At 37.6% G+C, this 25,999-nt stretch overlaps 1 protein-coding gene and 1 long non-coding RNA gene across 4 annotated transcripts; both read left to right on the top strand.

Annotated features, from left to right (window-relative positions):
* Positions 1–6,105: 6,105 nt before the first annotated feature.
* On the top strand, positions 6,106–13,977 carry LOC147323796 (uncharacterized). The gene is made up of 5 exons (XR_015130842.1): positions 6,106–6,143; positions 7,725–7,756; positions 8,890–8,916; positions 11,150–11,180; positions 12,722–13,977. It is a non-coding gene; the product is annotated as an uncharacterized LOC147323796 (long non-coding RNA).
* Positions 13,978–14,172: 195 nt separating this feature from the next.
* On the top strand, positions 14,173–25,722 carry LOC147323795 (uncharacterized). 3 transcript variants are annotated; one of them, XM_086304393.1, is made up of 3 exons: positions 14,173–22,921; positions 23,129–23,239; positions 23,329–25,722. In XM_086304393.1, exon 1 carries the CDS (start codon positions 14,206–14,208, stop codon positions 21,604–21,606), a length of 7,401 nt encoding a protein of 2,466 aa, XP_086160519.1. In that variant the 5' UTR covers positions 14,173–14,205; the 3' UTR covers positions 21,607–22,921; positions 23,129–23,239; positions 23,329–25,722. The 3 variants fall into 3 exon arrangements, with proteins under 3 accessions (XP_086160519.1, XP_086160518.1, XP_086160520.1); XM_086304392.1 differs by having other exon boundaries at positions 23,103–23,239; XM_086304394.1 differs by lacking the exon at positions 23,329–25,722 and having other exon boundaries at positions 23,162–23,180.
* Positions 25,723–25,999: the final 277 nt, after the last annotated feature.

Here is a 25,999-nt window from a genome sequence, read left to right as displayed (position 1 = left end):
TACCGTTTTACTTTTATTCCTCTTAAAGTTTTGAGTTGCCAAATTGTGATTTTTCACAAAATACATGCATTGTTATGGTTGCTATGCTCTTGGCTTCCAGTGTGCCACTGAAGGTTTTGCAGTTTTCTCTTCATGTCCGAACAACTTCTTGCTACTTGCTCAATTTTCACTCAACTTCCACAAATTATACATCAAAATGTAGGTATTTTTGCTGGCTTTCAGGAAATGTCACTATCATTGTTGTGGGACTTATAGGATCTTTGCAAATCTCCTCAGACCAACACAAAGTCGGAAAACTCTCCATAGAAAGTCAATGGAGAGTTTGTTCAAAATCACCGCTTGATTTCTGTAATGAGAGGCATATTCGAATCATCATATCTCCTTAACGAAACAAACTTAAGACATGAGGCTTGTCCCAGTATATCTTCAGACACTCCTGACGCTCACAATTCAAGAATTTCTTTCTCACCTATTACCGTTCTGAAATGAGTTAGACTTGTTTGAGGGTAGGAAATTTGTCCTTCGCTCAGATTTCAAACTCTGGAAATGAACCACTTTTTTCTCTTGTCATAACTTTTTGTTGGATTTCCACAGAGACCTGAAAATTTCCATGACTGTTCACCAAAGCCTGCTGTCTGTTACGGTGAAAGAATGATATTGATACTCCAAATAGATTTAGAGTTAGAAAGCGTTGTTTGAGGGCAAGTCAAGGCAGTTTTTGCTTCGCCTCTACTCAGTTATGGTGCATTACAAGTCAAATATCTTTAATAATTCAGATTTTAATGATAAATTGTCAACACTGGAAGATTCCCCCATCTCTTCTGAACAAAATGGTCTAAGAATGACCGTTCTAGCCTCTACGGTTAGGAAATTACGGCCATTTGTTTGAGGGGAGTCCGCACTACGAGAAATAGACTGCAAAAATCAGCTGTCCATTTTGCTTTTCCAATTTTTCTGTTTAAGTTATTACTAGTTCTGCTATTTTATAAGATTTGTGCTAAATATAGTATTTCTGCCAAATATAGTATTTCTGATTAATTATAGTTTTTCTACCAAATCATAGTACAGTATTTTTGCTTTTTAAAGGATTTTTATGGGATATTTATATTGCTTAATATAGTATTTGTGCTTTTTATAGGATTTGTGCTTAATATAGTATTTCTTCTTTTTATAATATTTGTGCTAAAACATAGTATTTCTACTAAATGTAGTATTTATGCTTAATCATACTATTTGTGCTTTTTATAGGATTTGTGCTTAATATAGTATTTCTGCCAAATGATAGTATTTGTGCTAAAACATAGTATTAATTTAAAATTACAATATTCATACTTCATCACAGTGTCTCTGGTAAATCACAGTATTTCTACTATGTTGTACTATTTTTCTAAATCATAGTGTTTCTGTAATGTTCAAGTATTTTTGGCTAAATATATTCTTTCTGTTATCTTATACTATTTCTCCTAAAGTCTTGTATTTTTGAGAAGTTATCATGTTTCTGGTAAGTTACAATATTTCTGCTAAGTTCTGCTATGCTATTGTATTTCTGCCAAGTATTATGTTTCCTCTAAGATATTGCAGTTCTGCTAAGTTATTCCATTTTAGCAAAGTTCCTTTGCTTCTGCAAAGTTTTTACAATTTCTGCAACTTTTCAGCTTTTTCAGCTAGTTTTTGCATACAGCTTCAGCTTTAAAGCATCCACACAGCATTTTCGCAGGAAATGCTAATTTTTCTAGTTATTATTATTCCGGGTGTTTCCGTACACTTTTCGCCGTAGAACTACTTCCACAATTTTCAGCCGATTTTCACCATTCAAATTTTAAACTATTCTGCTATTTTTGCTCTTTCCGGCTATATCTTTTGGTATTTTTAACTATTATACTTTTTAAAATATTCCACTTTTTTCCTTTAATTTGTCCCATTGAAATTAATGGGAAACTTCAGCAATTCTGCTAAATTTTGCTTGTTTTTGAAACTTAACTACTTCCTCAAATTTTCACCTAGAACAACCATTCAAACTTTAAAATGTTCACAAATTATTGGGCTATTCATGTATGTTTCAGCTTTTTCAAATATTTTACCGTTTTACTTTTATGCCTCTTAAAGTTTTGAGTTGCAAAATTGTGATTTTTCACAAAATACATGCGTTGTTATGGTTGCTATGCTCTTGGCTTCCAGTGTGACACTGAAGCTTTTGCAGCCTTCTCTTCATGTCCGAACAACTGTTTGCTACTTCCTCAATTTTCACTCAACTTCCACAAATTATACATCAAAACGTAGGTATTTTTGCTGGCTTTCAGAAAATGTCACTATCATTGTTGTGGGATTTATAGAATTTTCGCAAATCTCCTCAGACCAACACAAGGTCTCAAAACTCTGCATAGAAAGTCAATGGAGAGCTTGTTCAAAATCATCGCTGGATTTCTGTAATGAGAGGCATATTCGAATCGTCATATCTCCTTAACGAAGCAAAGTTAAGACATGAGGCTTGTCCCGGTATATCTTCAGACACTCCTGACGCTCACAATTCAAGAATTTCTTTCTCACCTATTACCGTTCTGAAATGAGTTGGACTTGTTTGAGGGTAGGAAATTCGTCCTTCGCTCAGATTTCTTCAGATTTCAAACTGTGGAAATGAACCACTTTTTTCTCTCGTCATAACTTTTTGTTGGATTTCCACAGAGACCTGAAAATTTCCATGATTGTTCACCAAAGCCTGCTGTCTCTTACGGTGAAAGAATGATATCGATACTCCAAATAGATTTCGAGTTAGAAAGCATTGTTTGAGGGCAAGTCAAGGCAGTTTTTGCTTCGCTCTACTCAGTTATGGTGCATTACAAGTCAAATATCTTTAATAATTCATATTTTAATGATAAATTGTAAACACTGGAAGATTCCCCCATCTCTTCTGAACAAAACGGTGTAAGAATGACCGCTCTAGCCCCTACGGTTAGGAAATTATGGTCATTTGTTTGAGGGGAGTCATCACTATGAGAAATAGGCTGCAATAATCCTGTGCCTCTCTGTGCTGCGTGTGTAAAAAGAGGCACATGTTTTGGCGGGAAAAAGTACACAGGCTCTCTGATTGGTGGATTCAAATTCAGCAGCTCCCAGGCTGACCTAGAAACTTACTTCTCTCTCCCTGTGCATTTTTTTGCTGATTTTTTCATTTAACAAGTATATTTGAGGGACCCTCAGCATGTTCAGCATTTTTTCAGCTGTCCATTTTGCTTTTCCAATTTTTCTGTTTAACTGATTACTATTGTGCTAAATCATACTATTTCTGCTATTTTATAAGATTTGTGCCTAATATAGTATTTCTGCTAAATTATAGTATTTCTGCTTTTTATACTATTTGTGCTAAAACATAGTATTTCTACTAAATGTAGTATTTATGCTTAATCATACTATTTCTGCTTTTTATGGGATTTGTGCCTAATATAGTATTTCTGCTTTTTATAGGATTTTTGCTCAAACATAATATTTCTACTAAATGTAGTGTTTATGCTTAATCATCCTATTTCTGCTTTTTATAGGATTTGTGCTTAATATAGTATTTCTGCTAAATTATAGTATTTCTGCTTTTTATAGTATTTGTGCTAAAACATAGTATTTCTACTAAATGTAGTATTTATGCTTAATCATAGTATTTCTATATATTTCTGCCAGGTCCCCAGGCAGCCAATCCTCTGTGAGGACTTAGACATTCAAATTTTCAAATCAGGGCCTGCACGGTTTCCCAGCCAATCATATATGTGTCCTGAGGCATTCAAATTTGCATATTGGGGCCTTCATGGCTTCTAAGCCAGCCAATCATATCTGAGGGCTGAGGAATTCAAATCCACAAATCAGGGCCTGCACGGCTTCCCAGGCAGCCAATCATATATGTGGCCTCAGGCATTCAAATTTGCATATTGGGGGAATTCGTGGCTTCTAAGTCAACAAGTCATCCATGTCGTATATCTCTAAAAATTCACATTTTAATGATAAATTGTTAACACTGGAAGATTCCCCCATCTCTTCTGAACAAAACGGTGTAAGAATGACCGTTCTAGCCCCTACGGTTAGGAAATTATGGTCATTTGTTTGAGGGGAGTCCTCACTATGAGAAATAGACTGCAAAACTCCTGTGCCTCTCTGTGCTGCGTGTGTAAACAGAAGCACCTGTTTTGGTGGGGAAAAGTGCACAGGCTCTCTGATTGGTGGATTCAAATTCAGCAGCTCCCAGGCTGACCTAGAAACTTACTTCTCTCTCCCTGTGTGTGTGTGTGTGTGTGTGTGTGTGTGTGTGTGTGTGTGTGTGTGACAGAGAGAGAGACAGAGAGAGAGAGAGAGAGCCTTTTAATGGGATGATCTCATTCTAAGATTCAAATTCAATATATTTAGACTGGTTGACTGAACTGGATCTTGTGTGTGTGTCTCTCTGTGCATGTGTGTCTCCTTATGTGTACATATTTGTGATTGTGTGGCTGTTGTAGATTTTTTTTGCCGATTTTTTTCATTTAAACAAGTATATTTGAGGGACCCTCAGCATGTTCAGCATTTTTTCAGCTGTCCATTTTGCTTTTCCAATTTTTCTGTTTAACTTATTACTATTGTGCTTAATCATACTATTTCTGCTATTTTATAAGATTTGTGCAAAATATAGTATTTCTGCCAAATATTGTATTTCTGATTAATTATAGTTTTTCTACCAAATCATAGTACAGTATTTCTGCTTTTTATAGGATTTTTGCTCAAACATAGTATTTCTACTAAATGTAGTATTTATGCTTAATCATACTATTTCTGCTTTTTATAGGATTTGTGCTTAATATGGTATTTCTGCTAAATTATAGTATTTCTGCTTTTTATAGTATTTGTGCTAAAACATAGTATTTCTACTAAATGTAGTATTTATGCTTAATCATACTATTTCTGCTTTTTATATGATTTGTGCTTAATATGTTATTTCTGCTAAATTATAGTATTTCTGCTAAATTCTAGTATTTCTGCTTTTTATAGTATTTGTGCTAAAACATAGTATTTCTACTAAATGTAATATTTATGCTTAATCATACTATTTCTGGTTTTTATAGGATTTGCGCTTAATATGGTATTTCTGCTAAATTATAGTATTTCTGCTTTTTATAGTATTTGTGCTAAAACATAGTATTTTTACTAAATGTAGTATTTATGCTTAATCATAGTATTTCTATATATTTCTGCCAGGTCCCCAGGCAGCCAATCCTCTGTGAGGACTGAGACATTCAAATTTTCAAATAAGGGCCTGCACGGTTTCCCAGCCAATCATATAAGTGTCCTGAGGCATTCAAATTTGCATATTGGGGCCTTCAGGGCTTCTAAGCCAGCCAATCATATCTGAGGGCTGAGGAATTCAAATCCACAAATCAGGGCCTGCACGGCTTCCCAGCCAGCCAATCATATATGTGGTCTGAGGCATTCAAATTTGCATATTGGGGAATTCGTGGCTTCTAAGTCAACAAGTCATCCATGACATATATCTCTAAAAATTCATATTTTAATGATAAATTGTCAACACTTGAAGATTCCCCCATCACTTCTGAACAAAACGGTGCAGTGACCGTTCTAGCCCTTACGGTTAGGAAATTATAGTCATTTGCTTTGAGGGGAATCCTTACTGGATGATGTGTGTGTGTATGTATATATATATATATATATATGCAAAGATGTTTTAAAGACATATATATATATATATATATATATATATATATATATATATATATATATATATATATATACATACATATATGTATATATATATATATATATACATACATATATGTATATACATATATGTATGTCTTTAAAACATCTTTGCAGACTGACTGTCCTGGACTGGTTGTTGTGTTTTTTTCAGGTCTGGTGAACTCAGCTCTTTGGTGTTGGTGTTCAGGAGTAGAGCCTTCTAATAATATTTATTCAACTTATAGAATTAAAGTTCTGCGAGTTTTTTCTGTAGCAAATAAATATTGTATAGAATATTTAAAATCACCTACATTTTTGATGTTTACAATGCCCATTGTGTGTAATACTGGAATTTCCTACTACTCTGAACGCCTCATCTTTTACCTGACTGCCGGACATCCGCCTTTCCGCACACTTCGTTGAGTCCGCTCTGGGTGAGTCCTGCTTCTCTGCTTCTCCTCTTCTCTCTAAATGTTTATACTCTGTTTGTGTGATTTAACGAGTTCTTTTAGTGATTTATAAAGCCAACCGAGGTATAACTCATATTAGAGTAACACAGTGGTTGCTTTTTTCTTAGTGAAACTTTGTCATTTTTGTATGTAAAAGGAGTGTTTGATGAGCTAACGCTAACATCCCGATGCTAATGCCTAGCGCTCCTTTGAGCCCAGTGTGAAATGAAAATGGTTCATTTGACTGTGAACCACGGTTATTGTGTTGTTTTATTAATTACATTTGGTGTGTTTGTCAGTCTGTTACATAAGGTGCAGTTAGTTCTCTTCACAAATCAGTTGGTTAAAACAGCCTCATTCTTTATGCTGTAAAGTTTTTAACGAACCGCCATCTTAGATTCAGTGTCAGCTGTCGGCAAGATCAAAGGAGCCATTTTACCGCCTCTGACCGAACACGGGAGAAAAAGAGTCGCGTGTGTGCAGGTCTTGTGGCTTAATTAAGACAAAGGAGGGGGGGAAACTGAGGATTAATCATAGGCTATGTCCCCACATACACGGGTATTTTTGAAAACAGAGATTTTCCGTTTCCGTTTTCCGTCCACACATAAATGCAGAAATGAAGGAGAACACTGCTAGGAACATGCCAAAGCAGCAGGTGGCGCTATATTCCTAACCGTGTAGAAATGTTGGCCAATCAGAAGTCTAGAAACCTCGGTGGGAAATGGCAAACAAAGATGGGGCATAGAAGCAGAACCGAGTCGTATGTGTGGAGGGACAGTAACTGTGTGTGTATATGTAAGCATTTAAACACTGCAGAGAGAACAATTAACAGTAACAGTATTGTAGAAATGCATTTCACCGTAACAATAACGTGGCGCACAGTGTGACGTCAAAAAAAGGCGCTGCGTTTTCTCCGTTTCCCTGTCCACACATAAATGCAAAAATGGAGTTTTCGAAAATATCCTGGCAAGCGTTTTTAGAAATCTCCGTTTTCAATTACCGCAAACGCATAGAAAAATCTCCATTTTCAAAAGTACCTGTGTACGTGTGGACATAGCCCAAGAATAATAAGAACTCCTAAACAGGAGACTTTAATTTTTAAGAACTGTTTAACAAGGCTTGTTTGTGCCAACCTAAATCTGCAGCACAGTTTAAATTCTCACTTTGTGGAAAATTAATGAAACAAACAACAGCCCACCTTCACATAAATAAAATATGGCAGTATATTATTATTAGTATGGTACATAGATATTTATTTTAAAACTACAGCATATTTACTATGATACTATGTGCAGTTAATAATATTTTAGGAAGTAGAATTTGAATGCAGACCACCTCAAATATTAAAGCCTTAAAAATATATCGTGCAGTTTTTCATGTATGAGTGTTTTGCAATCTTAAATGAGATGTAGACCAAAGAAAACAGAGGAGAGTTGTTGTTTGTATTCCAGCTGTAGTAAACAAAGAAGTTCAGTGAATCTTTTTGACAACAGAGAGGGATGCAGTATTGATGCTAATTTGAGTTTTCTGATCCTGTATTTTTGCTCTTTGTCTTTTGTTACACAGAGTGAAATAGAAGCTTGGTTTTGCCTTTGCTGGTAAGTAAACAGTGATTGTAACTGAAGCAATATGAAACTGGGATTGTGTAACATTTTTAGCAATTTACATACAATAGTTTAGCTTTTTGTGATATCTTGCCATTTGCTCATGGGCAAAAACACATTTAGGTTTTATAAGCAGTAAGCCTCCCCACTAGACCTGTGAGTGTCCCTAAAAATGTCCCTGAAGTTTAATAGGCCATTTATGTCTAATTTTAATTTTAAAGGCTTATCAAAGCGTTTCTGTAGTAATTATTGTTTTTATTACACATGTTAAGGCCATTTGAGACTCTGCAATTAAATTTTGCCCTCTTTAGACTAAAGTGAGTTCATTTTCTCTGAGGTACAGTGCTGGGAAAAGTCTTTCTTCCTTGCAGATTTATTTTGTTCATGCTTTTTTGTCACATGTTTCAAATCATCTAACAGGGATGATATGAATAAATACAAAAAAGCATTTAAACATTTAAGCAATAATAAAATACTAAGAGAACCAGAGTTGTGAGTAGGCAATGTTGTGTATGTTAAAGCCTGTGTGTAATTTATGTACACTAAGTTTAAATTAGTTTCTTAATAATTTGCTCGATACAATGTGTTTGAAAATTTTATACAAAAGGGAAATATTGCAAAATACAAAAAGATTCCTGCCAACAGGTACAATGGAAGGACTTTTTATTATAATTTTTAAGAAATTTTAATTGCAAAAATGGTGTGCTACTGTTGTTACTATGACATGTCAAAATTTACATGTATTTTAGGATTTACATATTCAGATCAGAACTAAAACCTGGTGAGGTTTTCCGTTGATTCTAACAGTTGTGGTTTTTCCACACTTTATTAAACACTGACTTGTGATAGAAAATGATGGAGCTAAAAAGCCATAATCTGTACCAACAAATATTGGTGCCTCTTCTTTTCACTTCTGTAGTATGCATGCCTTTATTACACATGTTATCGCCATGTGAGACTCTGTAACTGAAGTTTGTCCTATTCAGACTACAGTGAGTTCATAAAGGCTTGAAGAAATTGAGGATTTTACTAGTTATTTCATGTCACAGTAAATTGGATTGTGTGTGAAGAGGTTTAACAGTCTAAGTCATTAAACAGTGATCTGATGTGTTGTTTCCTTTCTCTAGGATACTGATCTGATCGTCTCAAGTCTGGTAAGTAAAGGTTTTGTCTGAGGTACAGTGCTGAGAAAGGTCTTTCTTCTTTGCAGATTTATTTTATTTATGCTTTTTTCACGTTTCAAATCATCTAACAAGGATGACCTGGATAAATGCAAAAAGCAGTTTTAAAGTGATGATTTCATTTTTGAACCAGAACAACCTGGTCTAATGTAGAAACATGTTGGTCTCTAATACCCAGCTGTGGATGCCCTGATAGCAACAATTACCATCAAGCATTTACAGTAACTGGTAATGACTGGTTTACATCACTGGTTGATTTTGGTCCACTATAATTTCAGAATTGTCTTAATTAGATCCAAACAGGGCAGGCAAGAAAAGAAAAAAGTCGTAATTAAGGCCCAATATAGGGTTTTCAAGTCATACCACGTATCTTAATTTCATTAAAGTCCAGACTGATTAGTTTATACCAAGTGTTTTGTTTCATTCATTCAATTGGACTTGCTTGTGTGCTTCAGATCCTAAGTGTGATTAAACTTAAGCCTAGGACCTGATGAGTTGATGGTCCTGAAGTAGTAAAGGAACTCTGGGACATCACAGTAACAGCACCATGTTTGACTGTAATGCTGGTGTTTTTCTCTCACTATAGATGATTCAGTTTAGTGCAGTTCGTCAGCACAGCTGTTGGTTATCATCGAGATATTATTAGGCAACTTGTTTTTGCCTGTTCAGCTACAATATCTGGGAGCGTTTTTGTTTTCTGGGGTCTCCAAATCCTTAGAAATCTCTTTGTAAACCTTTACAGAACTATATGTGTTTGTTTCACATTAGAGCAGCTCACGACTGGCAGTTTAGGGACGATTAAATATTCACATAGGACAGGGGTCTCAAACTCCACTCTTCAAGGGCCGGTGTCCTGAAGCTTTTCCACGTGTCCCTGTTACAAAACACCTGAATAACATTTGTAGGTCATTAGTGAGAGTATAGAATTTGACTGTGTGCTGAAGTGGCATCCCCTAAGACTACTCAAATTTAAGTAATTTAAGTGTTTGGAAAAATGTACTTCTAAAAGTACTTTCATTGCATCATGTTCATTCACTCATGAGCTGCTATAACATGAATCAAATGGCTGAATTACCACCTCAGCATGCAGTCAGGTTCTGTAGAGTTTTGCTAATGACCTACTAATGTTATTCAGGTGTGTTGCAACAGGGACACATAGAAAAGTTTCTGGACACCAGGCCTTAAGGACCAGAGTTTGAGACCACTGGTGGTAGGGCATTGTGGATTTCAAAAGCTTCTTCCCTTAAATCACTGCCTAAAAACTGCTTTTTGTAATTTGTCATAATGACTTGCAAAGTATAGGTGGGATGAAAACATAAACATAAGACATTTTATAGTGGCCTGATATTTTTATCAAGGCTGTTTTTTGAAAATAATCCTGCCCTAATTTACAAAAGATGAACTGTCTGAAAGTCATGTTTGTTTGTTTAAGAAATGTGGGAATGTCCAGCAAAGATCTTACATGCAACAGCTCAGATACAGCACTCACTTCTGTTCTTTTTATCATGAAATGATCTACAAAGAAATTATCATCATACTAAATTTTGCTAATTAGGCCTTAATATCAGCTATGATAAGTTTATCATAGATTTAGTGTAGTGCTTATTGCTGTGTATCAAACATGCCCCAAATGTGACTGAAATATGTAGAAACTGCTGTGTAGAAACTAGCTGTCTCCAAATTTCTCATTTTGCCAAAATACATACAGAGTGGCCTGAAACTCTGCTGTAACCTCAGTGTGTTGGTTTTGTTGGACCATATAATATTTACAGTAAGTTACTGTAGCAGCACGTCTTGGTGTAAGTTTATAGAGTGTTTGTTTTTATTGTGTTAATAGAATTTGAATGCAGGCCACCTCAAATGTCAAAGCCTACAAAGCCTACATTCCATACAAGCTATCATTTGTGATTGTTGCCTACTTTTAAATTGTGACATCACCATTTGATAAAGTGTGTAGTAGTAGGTGAAGCAAATCATTGGTTACGATCTCTACTCTCTTATGTAACTGAACCTAAATTTTGGAGCATTACATGACTCAGAAACTTGTGTGGCTTATTGCAAATGGATAAAACTACATATTACCTTTTATGAAGATGATCATCTTTATTAGGGTGCGGAAAAAGAAAACAGAGGAGAGTTGTTGTTGTCTAATGCTGATTGGAGTTGTCTGAGCCTGTATTTTTGTTCTTTGTCTTTTGTTACACAGAGTGAACAGCTCTTTGGCTTTGCCTTTGCTGGTAAGTAGACAGTAATGGTAATGTTTAGTAATTTACTTACAGTAGTTTGGCTATTTGTGTTATCTTGCCATTCACTCACGGGCAAAGACAAATAGTCAGGATTTAGAATCTGTAGCAGCAAAGCCCCCACACAGGACCACTGACTGCCCCAGAAAATGTCAATGAAGTTTAATAGCCCATTAATGTCTGATTTTAATTTGTGATGGCTTATCAAGTCCAAACATAGTTAAATGTCAGAGACATCTTTATGCAGTTGTTTGATTTCTCCTTATGTTTGTGGATTTAAGTGTGAGTATAGGTGGTACCTTAAACACTTAAGAGCACCACAGCTATCGATTTTTATTGTCTCTCTCATTCCACTTATGAATTAGCATGAAGTCAAAACGCTAGAAGTATTTTTCCTGAGTGACTGGCCTGAGTGCAGTTCACACTGCAGGCGAAAGCGCATCAAATCAGATTTTTTTGTCATGTTGGTATCAGTGATGGTATCATGGTATGACAGTGTGAACGGCACAAATCCGATATTTTAGAAAGCGACTGCTGTTTGAATTTCAATTGTCTTAATTAAGGTCCAAAATAGTGTTTTGAAATCATTTCACAGCTCTTGCTGATCATCAAGATGTTTTTAGGCAAATGTGAGAAGGTTTGTGTTCTTTTTGGCCAGTCAATAAATAATTTTGAGTTTAATGGATATAAAGTATTTAAAGCAGGAGGCCTGAAACTCTGCTGTAACCTCAGTGTGCGGGTTTATTTGGACCATATAATATTTACAGTAAGTTACTGTAGCAGCACGTCTTGGTTTGAGTTTATAGACTTAGTTTATTGTTTTAATAGAACGTAAAAATGTCCTTATAACAGTTCCACCATCATTTGTTAAACATTGTCATTCTGTTCACTCCAATAATTTACTGTAGAAGTCTTTAGTATTTAAAGCCCTACATGTACTGTATTTTCGAAATTATAAGGCATAACGTCAATAAACAATTCTGTTTTTAAGGCAGATTAACCCAAACAAACAGTCAGATAAGTCAAACTTTATTCAAGTCATTCACAAACAACTCTCAACACTGTTCAGTTGTAACACATAAAATACAGAACAATACACTCACTTTTTCAGTTCATTCCTCATCCACAAATCCATCAAACTCTTCATGGGTTGATCAGTTTGAAATCTGCTTCATAAGCATGTCTCTTAGCACGTGCCAGGTCCTTGTACACACACCATAATGTTATGTTGAAGCACCGTACGAATTACTCTGCGAGGTGCTGACAATGGTAGCCATAATGCTCTGACAATACATCAAGCAGCGCAGCTTTGTAGCTTACCGAAGTCTTACTAAAATATTTGACAGAATTTTGAGCGCTGTGTACCACAGAAATCCTGTTCGAGGTCAGTAAGCATAACCAGAATCGATACGCTAGGCACATTGTATGTTTTTGAGAAAATGACAGGATTTTAGGTGTGCCATATAGTCTGAAGAATATGGTAAATCCAAGCATATTGGAAATACGACTAATTCCAGTCCTTTTGTGTCTTACAGGTGACCTGCTGCAGAAGATCCTCTCTCTCTCTATCATTATAAGCAATTCTGTCTATCCTATCACTCTCCCAACTCTATCTAATTTGACAGCCATTCTATCTTGTATCCCTCTATCTCTACCGCTCTATCTAATTTGAAAGCCATTCTATCTTGTATCCCTCTATCTCTACCGCTCTATCTAATTTGAAAGCCATTCCATCTTGTATCCCTCTATCTCTACTGCTCTATCTAATTTGAGAATCCAAGTTTTGAGAATCCTTTCAGAATCCAATTTTCAGAAATCCAAGTTACCAGAACTTGATCTATCTGTTACAGAATTCTGAGAGATCTCTGCTCTCACTGCTCTTTCTTTCCTGTCTTTAAACTCTCTCACATTCAGTCATTTTGCTGGAAATTACAAGTTGAATATACAGTAGTAGAATTACAGTACAGTAGAACTTATAGTAGAAACTACTTACACAGCCCTACATTTGTCATTTTAATTTTGCATTACACTTTGGAATTAACACTTCTAGTTTGGCTTACTTTGATCAATTGTATAAAATATCACCTCTTTATAAGTTTACTTGTAATAAGATAATCTCGTTATTTTGTAATACATACATTCAGATAAATAATAAATTAGATCCAGTCTGTTAGTCTGTTTCATTGGCTATAACATTTGACTGCAAGTTTATAGTACTATTATTTAAGGACAAACCCATTTTGTCACTCAGTGTAAGTATTCAGTTAGTATTGTCATCGAGAAGTGCCTGAGGACCCAGACTTCCTGTTTCCTGACTGCTGCAGAAAATCCAGCTGAAGAATCCTCATCGCCTGTCATCTTATCACCACACCACCAAAGCTCCATATATTTGATTTCAATTTTAGATATCTGAAAGATTTACATAAACTCCCCTAAGAGCTAAGACTTTTATTATAGCCTGTTGATTGTTGAGATTTATTCTGCATATCATTTTATAGAAGTTGTAATTATTTACCAGTCTGGTTAAAAAAATATAAGTAAAATTATACGGTTTCTAAGAGCTACAATAAAACGGACCAAATTGTTTCCAGAGAACTTTGAATTTCCTTTATTTTGAATTTGGAGTACAAATCAGCTTTTTAACATCTATTCATATATTCATAAAAACATTTTACAGTATAATAGTACATTTCTCAGATTTAACAGTAACTTGAGGAGTTGTACGTTTTTCTGTGTTTCAAGGTTCAGTTTTGTTTATATTTGTGTATAACCACATATAAGCTCCAGATTGTACTTCAGCAAAATGCCAAGAAAAGGTCAAAGGTCGCAGTCTCAGAAGCTTAGACGTCAGAAGGAGAAAGAACAGCTGAATGTTTCTCAGAGCAGTGAGCAGGTAAAGGTGTGTGTTTCAGCTTTTCCCAGCACAGAAGTGCAGAGCAGTGTTCAGACAGCCACAGTGTCATATGCAGATGTGGTAAAGAGAAGTGTTCCCTCAGTGTCTGTCCCAGAGCCTGAAATTATGCAGGTAATCCATATTGACCCCCAGCTAACTGTACAAACACAGCATGATGGAGAGACAGCCAAAGTATCTTATGCAGATGTGGTAAAGAGAAGTGTTCCCTCAGTGTCTGTCCCAGAGCCTGAAGTTATGCAGCTAATCCAGACTGAACCCCAGCTAACTGTACAAACACAGCATGATGGACAAGCTCCAGGACAGTCTCATGTACAGGTTACAAACAGTGAAAGTCCACGAGTGAGTAGCGTCTGTGCTTCCCGAAGCCAGGCCGCTCCTAGGTATGGAAAGTACCGGAATCAGCAATGTATGGCTAACAGTTTGGTTTTCCTGTCATTCTTACACGAGGATGAATTTATTACCAGAGCAGATCTAAACCGTGTGTTGGACAAAGGCCATGCCGTCTATTCAGATGCCAGACTGAGGTTTGTGAACAGTGTGTTTCTAGCCTGCGATGAACTTCCCTCAGTGGTCACCAGCCGCAGACACGAGTATCAAGTCGACATGTCTCAGTTTGCTCATTACGGCACATTTGATGGTACAGATCACTTTCCGAGCCTTGAACAGGGACTACAGTGTTTGGTTTCAGACGTTCGCTACGCTTTGCTAGTCATGGGAGGAACAGTCATCGCTGTTAGCAGGCTGAATTCAGGTGAATATGCATATTTTGACCCTCACCCACGTAAGTCTACTGGTATGCCATTGTCGCTAAGTGTAAGTGGTGGAACTGCAGTTATGTTGAAGTTCACACGTCTTAATGACATGATTGACAGGATCAAACGTTTGTACCGAAAATTTAGCATCGCACCAACCTGCACTTATGAGCTACAGCCCATCGAGTTTCACAGTGAAAACGCTGCTGACCAAAGAGATGCTAATCGAACCACCGAATACAGACAAACAGCTACAAGTGCACCAGCTTTAAATGAACGTGTTCATAAATTAAACTCTGAAATATACACTGAGCAGACACGGAAACCTGTGACCAAAGATTTAACCAGTGAAGTAATGTCATCCAGAGTTGATTCTTCAAATGAGACAGCTGCTCCCAGAAATAAACATCATCCTTCTGATTATTTTGAAAAGGAAACCTCTGCATCTTCTGTGAGAGAAACTCAGGTAACACCAGATTCTGTTCCTCAGAATGATTCAAACAGTGCCTCCAGTTCAACTAAGATAACAGAGGAACTCTCAGATAAACTGCTGAAACGTAATAAACAGGAAAGGCAAAAAATGAGGAGAAGATTATTAGCCCAAGAAAAAGTACCACAGCGAAAGGAAAATCAGAAGACGAAAGAAAGGCAGATGTACAGGTTTGATGAAAGCTTCAAGACAAAGAAAAAAAACTCAGCTAGGAAGTCTGATGATCCTGATCACAGACATAAAAGGATTCTGTACAGAAATGAACTGTATAAATTAAATGCTACCTATAAGGAGAAAAAGAAAGAACATTTGAGAAAGATGTATAGAGAAAGTGCTGAAATTAGAGATAGAAAAAGAGAACGTGTCATAAGGACATATAAAGACAATCCCCTATTCAGAGATAAGCAGAAGGAACGTGTAATAAGAACATATAGAGAGTCTCCCATATTCAGAGATAAGCAGAAGGAACGTGTAACAAGAACATATAGAGAGTCTCCCATATTCAGAGATAAGCAGAAGGAACGTGTAACAAGAACATATAGAGAGTCTCCCATATTCAGAGATAAGCAGAAGGAACGTGTAACAAGAACATATAGAGAGTCTCCCATATTCAGAGAAAAGCAGAAGGAGCGTATAAGAAGAACATACAGAACTTGTGCTGGATTCAGAGAAAAACATAAAGCTTACATGAGGTCATATGTATATAACCTATATAAAGAAAGCGAAGAATTTAAAAAGAAAAAACGATCTTACATGACTAAGCGGTATGGAGAAGAGAAACAATTTCAGCAACAACACAAGGACAATATGAGAGAACGAATGAGAGTAAAATATTGGAACGGTTTTTCTTTCAGACAGATGCATAATATCAGATGTGCAATGAACATAAAACGAAAATATCGCCAGATGCATCGACCAGCTGAGACTTTACAGTGTCATCCAGAGAACACTTTAATGAATGAGGCCATATCTCGTTTCAGATCAAACATTAAGTCAGCACCATCTTATGTTTGTACTGTTTGTCTAAAAGCTTCTTTTCCTAATCAGGTGAAAATCTGCAAAAGAGAAAACTACTCAAAACACCAGACTTTAGCTCATCAGTGTCTAACTGGTAAATATGTTCATGTGTGTGATGAAGCATGTCATGATCACTGCAGCTTTCCTGTTGAGAGAAAAAAAGAGTATATCTGTCACACGTGTCACAGTTCCCTCAAAAGTGGATGCATGCCCAGGCTTGCTGCTGTTAATGGTTTAGAACTGCAGGATATTCCAGCTGAACTGTGTGATCTCAACATTCTGGAGAGACATCTGATTGCCAAATGCATACCATTTGCTAAGATTATTCCTCTTCCAAAGGGGAGACAGAGACTCATACGTGGTAATGTGGTGTGTGTACCATCTGAGGTCCAACAAACAGTTGACAGTTTACCGAGGATCAGAAGCCAATCACAGATCATGAGGGTGAAATTGAAAAGACGACTGTGCTACAAAGGCCATCAGCTGTTCCAGACTGTCACTTGGTCTAAACTCATTCAAGCTCTGTGTAAACTGAAACAAATTCATCCACAGTACACAGATATTGTTATCAGAGATGATGCATTGCTTTGTGATCCAACGTTACCTGATGATGACAGCAGTGATGAAGCCAGCATGGCAAGTGATGATTATAATGAAGCAGATTTAATGGAAATTGACAACTATGAAAAAGATGCCCTTTTGTGTGAAAGTGAGTCTCAAAGTGACCAAGATATTAATATGCAATCCTGTGATGAACAACCAGAGGAACAAAATCCAGATGAACCAGAAAGTGATTTGAACAATGGAGGTTTTGCTCTAGAAAGTTGTCTGCAGCCTGTAGACATTTCAGAAGAGATTCTCTGTTTCACTGATAACACATATTGTGTGGCTCCTGCAGAAAGAAACAATCCTGTTAGCTTCTTCAGAACTCCTCATTTGGAAGCCATGGCATTTCCTGTGCAGTTTCCTACTGGTCAGAATACACTGGATGAAAAGAGACGTCTCAAGCTCACACCAAGTGCTTACTTCAAGTCAAGGCTTTTCAACATTGATGCAAGATTTGCTAAAGACACAAATTACCTGTTTTTCTCACAGTTTGTCACTGAAATACATTTGGCTAATTCCAGCATGACAATACAGCTAAGGAAAGGTAAAACTATGACCAAAGATGGACGCAAAATCACATCAGGAATGTTACAAAGTAAGACAGAAGTAGAGAAGCTGGTAAGAAATAAAGATGCAATCAGATTTATGCAGCCACTCAGAGGAACTCCAGCTTACTGGCAGAAAACTACCAGAGATCTATTCAGCATGGTTCGCCAAATAGGAACACCTCAGTTCTTTGTCACTTTCTCTGCTGCTGAGATGAGATGGCCTGAAGTGATTCAAGCAATAAAGAGACAGCAAGGTGAAGAGGTTGATTTTGAAGCCCTGGACTGGTCAGAAAAGTGTGAAATTCTAAGATCAAATCCAGTAACCACCATGCGAATGTTTGATAAACGTGTTGAGGCTTTGTTCAGAGATTTGCTTTTTTCTCCTGCACAGCCCCTTGGTGAGATCATTGATTACTTTTACAGAGTTGAGTTCCAGCACAGAGGTAGTCCACATATACACATGTTGCTGTGGATTCGAGAAAAGGTAGAAGCAGATGTGGATGACGACCAAACTGTCTGTGACTTTGTTGACAGATACATCTCAGCTCAACTCCCTGATCCAGAAAAACAACCTGAACTGCACAAAAAAGTCACTGAGCTACAAAAGCACAGCAAAAACCACACAAAGACATGCTTTAAGAGTGTGAACTCTGGTTGTAGATTTGGGTTTCCCAAACCACCAGCCACAAGAACAATGATTGTGAGACAGGATGAGGATTCAGACACTGAAGCTGCAAAAGCCAAACTCAGACCTTTGTTGAACCTGCTGAAGGAACCTGAAGCTGCTTCCCTCACCATAGAGCAGATTCTGTCACGATGCAACTTGACAATGAATGAGTATGAACAATGCCTCCAAGACATAAACAAGAAAACAGCTCTGATTCTGAAACGTGACCCAAATGAGTGTTGGATCAACAATTACAACCCAGACCTGCTTGAAGCCTGGAACTCTAATTTAGATGTCTCATTCATTTTGAATGCCTATTCATGTATAGAATACCTCTGTAAATATATAACAAAGAAAGAATCTGGCCTCTCTGAATACCTGAAGACAGTTATTGACAACTCTGATAAGAACACCGTCAATGAATGTGATGAAATGAGAGCTGTGATGCAGGCTTACTCAAAAAAGAGAGAAATCAGCGCACAGGAGTGTGTGACTCGAGTCTGTGGCCTAAAAATGAAAAAATGTTCCCGCAGTGTTGTATTTGTACCAACAGATGATAACCCAGTAAAAATGAGTCGGCCCATGAGCTTCCTGGAAAGCACAACACACGACAGTTGTAATATTTGGATGACAAGTTTGAGTGATAAATACAAATGCAGACCTGAGACCCCAGAATATGAGGAAATGTCACTGGCTGATTTTGCTGCCTTGTGCAGGTTGGTGAGTGGTCCAAATGAAGGAAAAGATGTGCTTCCTCTTCTAAACCAGCTTGGATTTGTACAAAGGCGAAAGAATGATAAACCAGCTATAATCAGGTATTACCACTGTTCACAGGAAAAAGATCCTGAGCAATATTATGGTCGACTGTTGAGACTTTACCTTCCACACAGATCAGAGCAGGAACTGAAACCACAAGGGTTCCAAACCTATCAGTCCTTCTACAACTCAGGTTTTGTACGACTTCCATGTTCAGACCACAGTGAGTCTGTGAAAAGGGTTGTGAAAAGAAATAAAGACAAGTATGAGAAGAACTCTGAGGATATTGAGAGTGCACTGGAAGAGTTTGAACAAAATAGAGATGTTGTGATTGATGAATGGTGTAATCTTGCTCCTGAATCTGAAGTTGTGAGGCTGCAATGTGATGAGAATCTTCCTGAGAGACATTCTGATGATGAGAACGAACAGGAGAATGTTCCCGACTACAGTCGTCAGTCTGATGCTGTAACAAAGATCAGAGCCGTCAGAGAACAACCTGCAGTCGATCCAGCCGTGGTACGTGTAATGTATCAGAATCTGAACCAGAAGCAGGCCTGCGTGTTCTATGCCATAAGAGACTGGTGTATTCAGCGAGTTTGTGGTTTGAACCCAGATCCATTTTTCTTCTATATCAACGGTGGTGCAGGAACTGGAAAGTCACATCTGATTAAGTGTATTCATTCTGAAGCATCAAAGATCCTGAGCAGACTGCCTGCTAATGCAGAAGAAGCTGACATATCAAATCCAACTGTTTTACTGACTTCATTTACCGGTACAGCAGCTTTTTCTATCAGTGGCTCTACGTTACATTCTCTACTGAAACTACCCAGGAGTCTGAAACCACCCATTCAAGGACTTGGTAACCAACTGGATGAAGTCAGATCTGAGCTGATGAATGCTGAAATTATTGTTATTGATGAGATTTCAATGGTTTCAAAACCCCTTTTTGCTTATGTGGATGCAAGACTGAAACAAATCAAAGGCACTCAGAGACCTTTTGGTGGAATGTCAGTTTTAGCTGTTGGAGATTTTTACCAGCTGCCACCAGTGCGACAGTCTAAACCTCTCTGTGTTTACGATCCAGAACAGATTGACCTATGGCAGGAACATTTTCAGATGATCACTCTAACCGAGATCATGCGTCAGAAAGATGATGTGGCCTTTGCAGAGATGCTGAACAGGATTAGAGTCAAAGAAAAGACAGATGAGCTTTCTCAGTGCGACAGAGATTTGTTGTCACAGGCTGTGACTGCACCAGAAGAATGTCCAACTGAGGTCTTACACATTTATGCCACCAACAAGAATGTGGAATCCCACAACATAGATACCCTGAAGAAGCTTCATTCAAACATCATAATAATCAATGCAGACGATTTCCAGAAGGATAAATGTACAGGCAGAATGGAACGAAGAGACAAACCATTTACAGGTGGGCGAAATGATTTACCTGACACTCTGAATGTTGCTGAAGGAGCTCGAGTCATGCTGACCAGAAACTTGGACACACTAAACGGTTTAGTCAACGGTGCTTTTGGTATACTGGTAAAGGTGGTGAGATCTGAAAATGATGGACACATAATTAAACTGGGGCTCAGGATGGACAACCGGCAGCCTATGAGACACAACCACAGTGCTAATGCAGCATCTGATGATCTGGTTTACATTGAGAGAGCAGAGGAGAGTCTGAAGTTTAAAGGAGCAGTACGCAGACAGTTTCCTGTAAAGCTAGCATTCGCCTGCACAATTCACAAAACTCAGGGTCTTACAACACAGACAGCTGTAGTTTCAATGAAGAACATTTTTGAACCAGGTATGGCTTACGTTGCTCTCAGCAGGGTGACGTCTCTCAGTGGACTCTATTTGCAGGACTTGGATGAGAAAAAGATTTACGCCAATCCCGAGGTAACTGCAGCGCTCCAAACCATGAGACAAGCCAGTGTTGAGGAAATGATGCCTCTTCTTCAGGTCAGAGAAACAGCCAGCAGACTTGACACTCTTACACTGATCCATCACAATACAGAGGGTTTGCCATCTCACATCAGTGACATCAAGAGTCATCATGAAATGTGTTTAGCAGATGTTTTGTGTCTCACTGAGTCTCACCTTCAAGGCTCCTTTGTTGCAGACAGTCTTCATTTGGATGGCTACACCATGTTCAAACGCAACAGACATGTGTCCTACACAAACTTTCCTCACATGGCCAGCAGAAGTGGTGGGGGAGTTGTTGTGTATTTGAGGAATCATTTTCAGGTTCAGGTAAAACAGTATCTGCATAATGTCACTGATCTTGAGTTTTTAGTGTTGAAGGTTCAGGCTCCATTCCCTGCACTCATTGCTGTTGTGTACAGACCCCCTGACTACAGTTTGACACCATTCATGCAAAACCTGGTAAGTCTTTTAGATTCACTTGAAATAATGGACTGTCACCCAATAATTGTGTGTGGAGATTTTAATGAGAACCAGTTGCAGAGTGGAAGAAAACAGATTCTGGAGCAGTTTCAGTCGAGAGGGTATTCACAGCTGATCACTTCTGCCACTACAGACAAGAACACCCTGCTTGACCTCATTTTTATTTCTCAGCCACAGAAATGTCTGTATTCAGGTGTTCTGAGATCATATTACAGTTACCACAACCCTGTCTTTTGTGTCCTGTCCTCGAGCCAATCATGAAGTCGTCTGGTGAGTTTTGAAACAATTACAGATCATGTTTGTTACAGAGTTTACTGATTGTAGAGCATGAAAAAGATTTTTCATTGAAAAAAGGGTCTTCCCTACTCTGTCTGTCAGAAGACCCTTTCTTATTGCAATGTTATTAATCATTTCACCAAATCATTGCTGAACTTCATGCAGAGCAGAGAACATCTGCTATCATGCACCTCTGATCTGAAATGTGCTGCAACATTTATTAAACCAACATCATTTCTTTTATTCTCATGTTTTAAATGACTAAATCTTTTTACTGTGACGTATGTAGCTCAACAAACGAGATCTTCCCCTCCAAGGGCTTGAAAATATGAAATAGTAAATAAATAAATCCCAGATAAATGCAGGTATTTATTATGATGACATACACGAATAAATACAGACAATTATATTTTCTTGATTATAGTAGATTTTGTAGAATCAAAAGTTTTTGTGATGAATGAGTTTTTGCTTATCATGTTTTACAGGTAAAAAATGTCAAAAGTTTTAAACTATCTTTAGGCTACCAGAGATGTCTATAATGATACATTATGTAGAGAAAAACATTAGTACAGCTTACAGAATATGTATAAAAACTGATTTAGAAGTAAATGGATAGTTTTCTGAAAGTTCCCGACTACAGTTTAACACCACCCACCCAGCTCAGCCCCCAAGTGTCTATGTAATGCTGGTATGGTGTGTGAGTTTGACTTGGCCTTTATCCGGGTGGGTTTGGGTTTGGGTGGATAAAGGCCAAGTCAGAATTCTCTGAGCAGCTGGAAAAAGCTGCTAATAAACAAAGACATCAGAAAGTGTGGGCTTTAGGTGTAGCCCCCGCTTTCTGATGCACTAATTAAACTTAGTAACCGACACCCCATACCAGCATTACATAGACACTTGGGGGCTGAGCTGGGTGGGTGGTGTTATAAGCACGTGTTTTGTTAGATATATTTTTTCAGACACGGCACAGTCTCCTTTGTGGGAAAACCTTCAAACTTCACCATCCTCAGCTGAAACAACAACATCTTAACACCATCTTCATGAACTGCTGAGCTAAACCTGATCCATCAGTGCTGGACTGCACAGATAACTACATGCCACAAGGAGACTGCTGTGTTATGAACTGCCATACCAGTGTGTCTTCAATGGAGAAGATGACACACCCATCACCTGACCTCCTGCCTGATCTGGAGACCATCATCATGCTGCCACACTACAACCTCTGAGACCATCAATGATGACTCCTACTGAGGAAACTGTATTTCCTGTCAGAGATGCTCAGTGATCCTCAGAGCAGAGAGAGGTATGATTCTTTATCTTTGATAAAAAATGTCAGTGTTTTTAATTCAATTAATTAATTAAAATCCTGTTTATTGAATAAACAATTCCACACTCAAATGATTATACTTGTTGACACTTTTTGAGTTTTAATTGACATTATGGATTACAAATCTATGCTTTTTCTACTCTGTCTCTCGGTGCAGGTATTGCTGTCTTCTGAGTTCTTCAGTGTCCCAACTGAGACATTCAAACCTCATTGCAGAGCTCATGTCTTTCCTCACCATCATGTAAGTGTGAGATTGCTCTGGATTCTGGTTATGTGGCCCGCAGCACCTATAAGGTATTTCAATATTGTTCATTGTATAACTTATTTGTAGTTTTTAGGGTTTCTACAGACAAATAAAATGTTCCTTTTTCTGTATTTTTTAGAACAAGCTCGTCCAGTGTGCCTGCATTCCAGCTTCACAGAAAAGAACATCAGACACCAGCGAGGGAGGATAAGAAAGACAGACACAACAACATTGTCATCCCCTATGTAGCCGGTGTATCAGAAAAACTCAGGAGAGTTTTCTCCAAATACGACATCCCAGTGTACTTCAGACCCAGCAAAACACTCAGACAGAAACTGGTTCACCTGAAAGACAAAACTCCTAAACACAAACTTAACAATGTGGTGTATGCTGTACAGTGCAGCGAGGAATGCCCAGACTTCTACATCGGAGAGACCAAACAGCCACTTCACCAGCGCATGGCACAACACAGAAGAGCCACCTCCACGGGACAAGACTCAGCAGTTCATCTGCATCTAAAGGACAAAGGTCACTCTTTGAGGATGCCAATGTTCACATTTTGGATAGATGGAGGAGTGAAAGAAGCCATTTACGTCCACTGTGAGCGACCATCTTTGAACAGAGGCGGTGGTTTACAACACCAACTGTCTGCCATCTATAATCCAGTTTTGAGTTCCCTCCCCAGACACTGTAACGTCCACTCACATCCTGGGAGTGGGCGTGGGTGATTTCCTGACCTCAGGAAATCACATGATAGGGTGGGGCCAGGTTTCACAATGAGCTCACCCAAAACCCTGGCTGATTGGGACCCACACCCACTTTCACACCTTGGCTCATGTGATTAGGTAGAGGATCATCAGGGGGTTCTTTGTCCCTGTTTGGGGAGAAACTCACACTGGGTTTAAATCTGGGACTCTCCACCATTGACCCTTAGAACTGAAGAAGCTTCTCGGATGAGAGGTGAAATGTCTTCAAGAAACTCAAAGAAGTCCAGACGCTTTTCTGTCCAAGCTCCTTAGACTTCACTTGTGTTAATTACATTTTATTTGTTGTTGTTTTCTTTTAGATTTATATGCAGTGATTGGATGTGGTGGAGCTTTGTTAACCGCGTGGAAAACATCTGTTTGTGATGATATTTACAATGAGGCTTTAAGGTGATAGTTTCCATGTAATTTCAATCATTTTACTAAGCAAAAACATGTTTGCAATTAACATATTTTTTCAGTTTTGTCTTTTGGATTTATGGTTAACATTCCTCTGTGACAGCAAATACTAAACTGGTCCAAGTAACCAGCATATCATTGGTCAAAGGCAAAAAGGACCACATGTCACACTAGCAATGAATTTGTGACTGTGTTTGTGTTAGTATAGAGTAGGTCTAACAGTGGTTTTCCACATCTGCTCTAATATATATAGATAATGGGTCAGACATATAAAGTCATTTTGAAAAGTTCATAAAGGTCATTTATATGTGTTCCTCTTTATCATTTTATATCAGGTCAAACAGCTGACTTGAGTTTTGATCAGAGTAGAACCATAACATTCATGTTAATGGTTCTACTGTTTACAGTTACTTTATGATGGATTTCACCCTGGTCACAGCACTATGTGAAAAGCTGTTAGAGGTAAAGTTAAGCCAATTAATACCTCATCATAAGTCACTCTCTAACGCAGGGCAGTGATTATTATTCACTGTAATTTATTCCACAACAATGTTCTTTATTTGATTCTTTAAATATGCACATCGATTGTTTAGCTGTGTGACTCTCCACACCTGAAATATATCACAATGTGGACTTCATTTCGACAGTATTTTGTAGATTGGTACCATATTTATCATCAAATCATCTTGTGCATTTATTAACTAAATGTTGTTTGTTTTTGTTTTTTTGTTTGTTTGTTTGTTTGGGGTTTTTTTGTTGCCATTTTTACATTTCACCAACTGTGTAAATTCTGCAATTTTACTTTGGTTTTGTTTCACATCAGTTTATCTGCTGGCTGGTATTCCTGTCTTCCTTCTCTCACCCCAACCGGTCGCAGCAGATGGCCGCCCCTCCCTGAGCCTGGTTCTGCTGGAGGTTTCTTCCTGTTAAAAGGGAGTTTTTCCTTCCCACTGTCGCCAAAGTGCTTGCTCATAGGGGGTCATATGATTGTTGGGTTTTTCTCTGTATCTATGAAGCGCCTTAAGGCGACTTTTGTTGTGAATTGGCGCTATATAAATTTAATTGAATTGGTTTTCTTCCTTTTCTAATGTTTCTGGTCATTTTTTACAGTTAAACAAGTAACTTTGAGGTTACTTCATCATTTTTAGCTTTTATCTGTTTACAGTTTTTTCCTAATAATTACATTTCTGCAAAATTATAGCAGTTCTGATAAGTTGTAATATTTCTGCCAAGTTATTAATTTTCTACTAAATTATATCATTTCTGCTAAGTTATGTTATTCTAAATTATTACATTTCTGCTAAGTTGTAGCTTCTGGTAAATTACAACATTTCTGCTGAATTGTTATGTTTCTTCTAAGTTATTGCATTTTTGTTAACTTGATGTTGTTCTGCAAAGTTATTAAAATTTCAACAACTTTTTAAAAACTAGCTTTGATTTCTTCAGCTTCTTCAGCTATTTTCAACTATCTTCAGCAGACAGCTTCAGCTTTACAATTTCTGCAACTTTTCAGCTTTTTCAGCTACTTTTTGCATGCAGCTTCAGCTTTAAAGCATCCACACTGCATTTTCGCAGGAAATGCAAATTTTTCTAGTTCTTTATTATTGTGTGGATGCTTTAAGCATCCACACTATTGAGTTCCTGTTT

The sequence above is a fragment of the Aulonocara sp. 'chitande type north' Nkhata Bay genome, linkage group LG8, assembly GCF_057382095.1.
Source record: "Aulonocara sp. 'chitande type north' Nkhata Bay isolate Kocher_YH1m ecotype deep benthic linkage group LG8, A_spYH_male_GT1.1, whole genome shotgun sequence".
NCBI lineage: Eukaryota > Metazoa > Chordata > Actinopteri > Cichliformes > Cichlidae > Aulonocara > Aulonocara sp. 'chitande type north' Nkhata Bay.
Note: the sequence above shows the minus strand (reverse complement) of the source record. Positions and strands in the feature narration are given on the sequence as shown.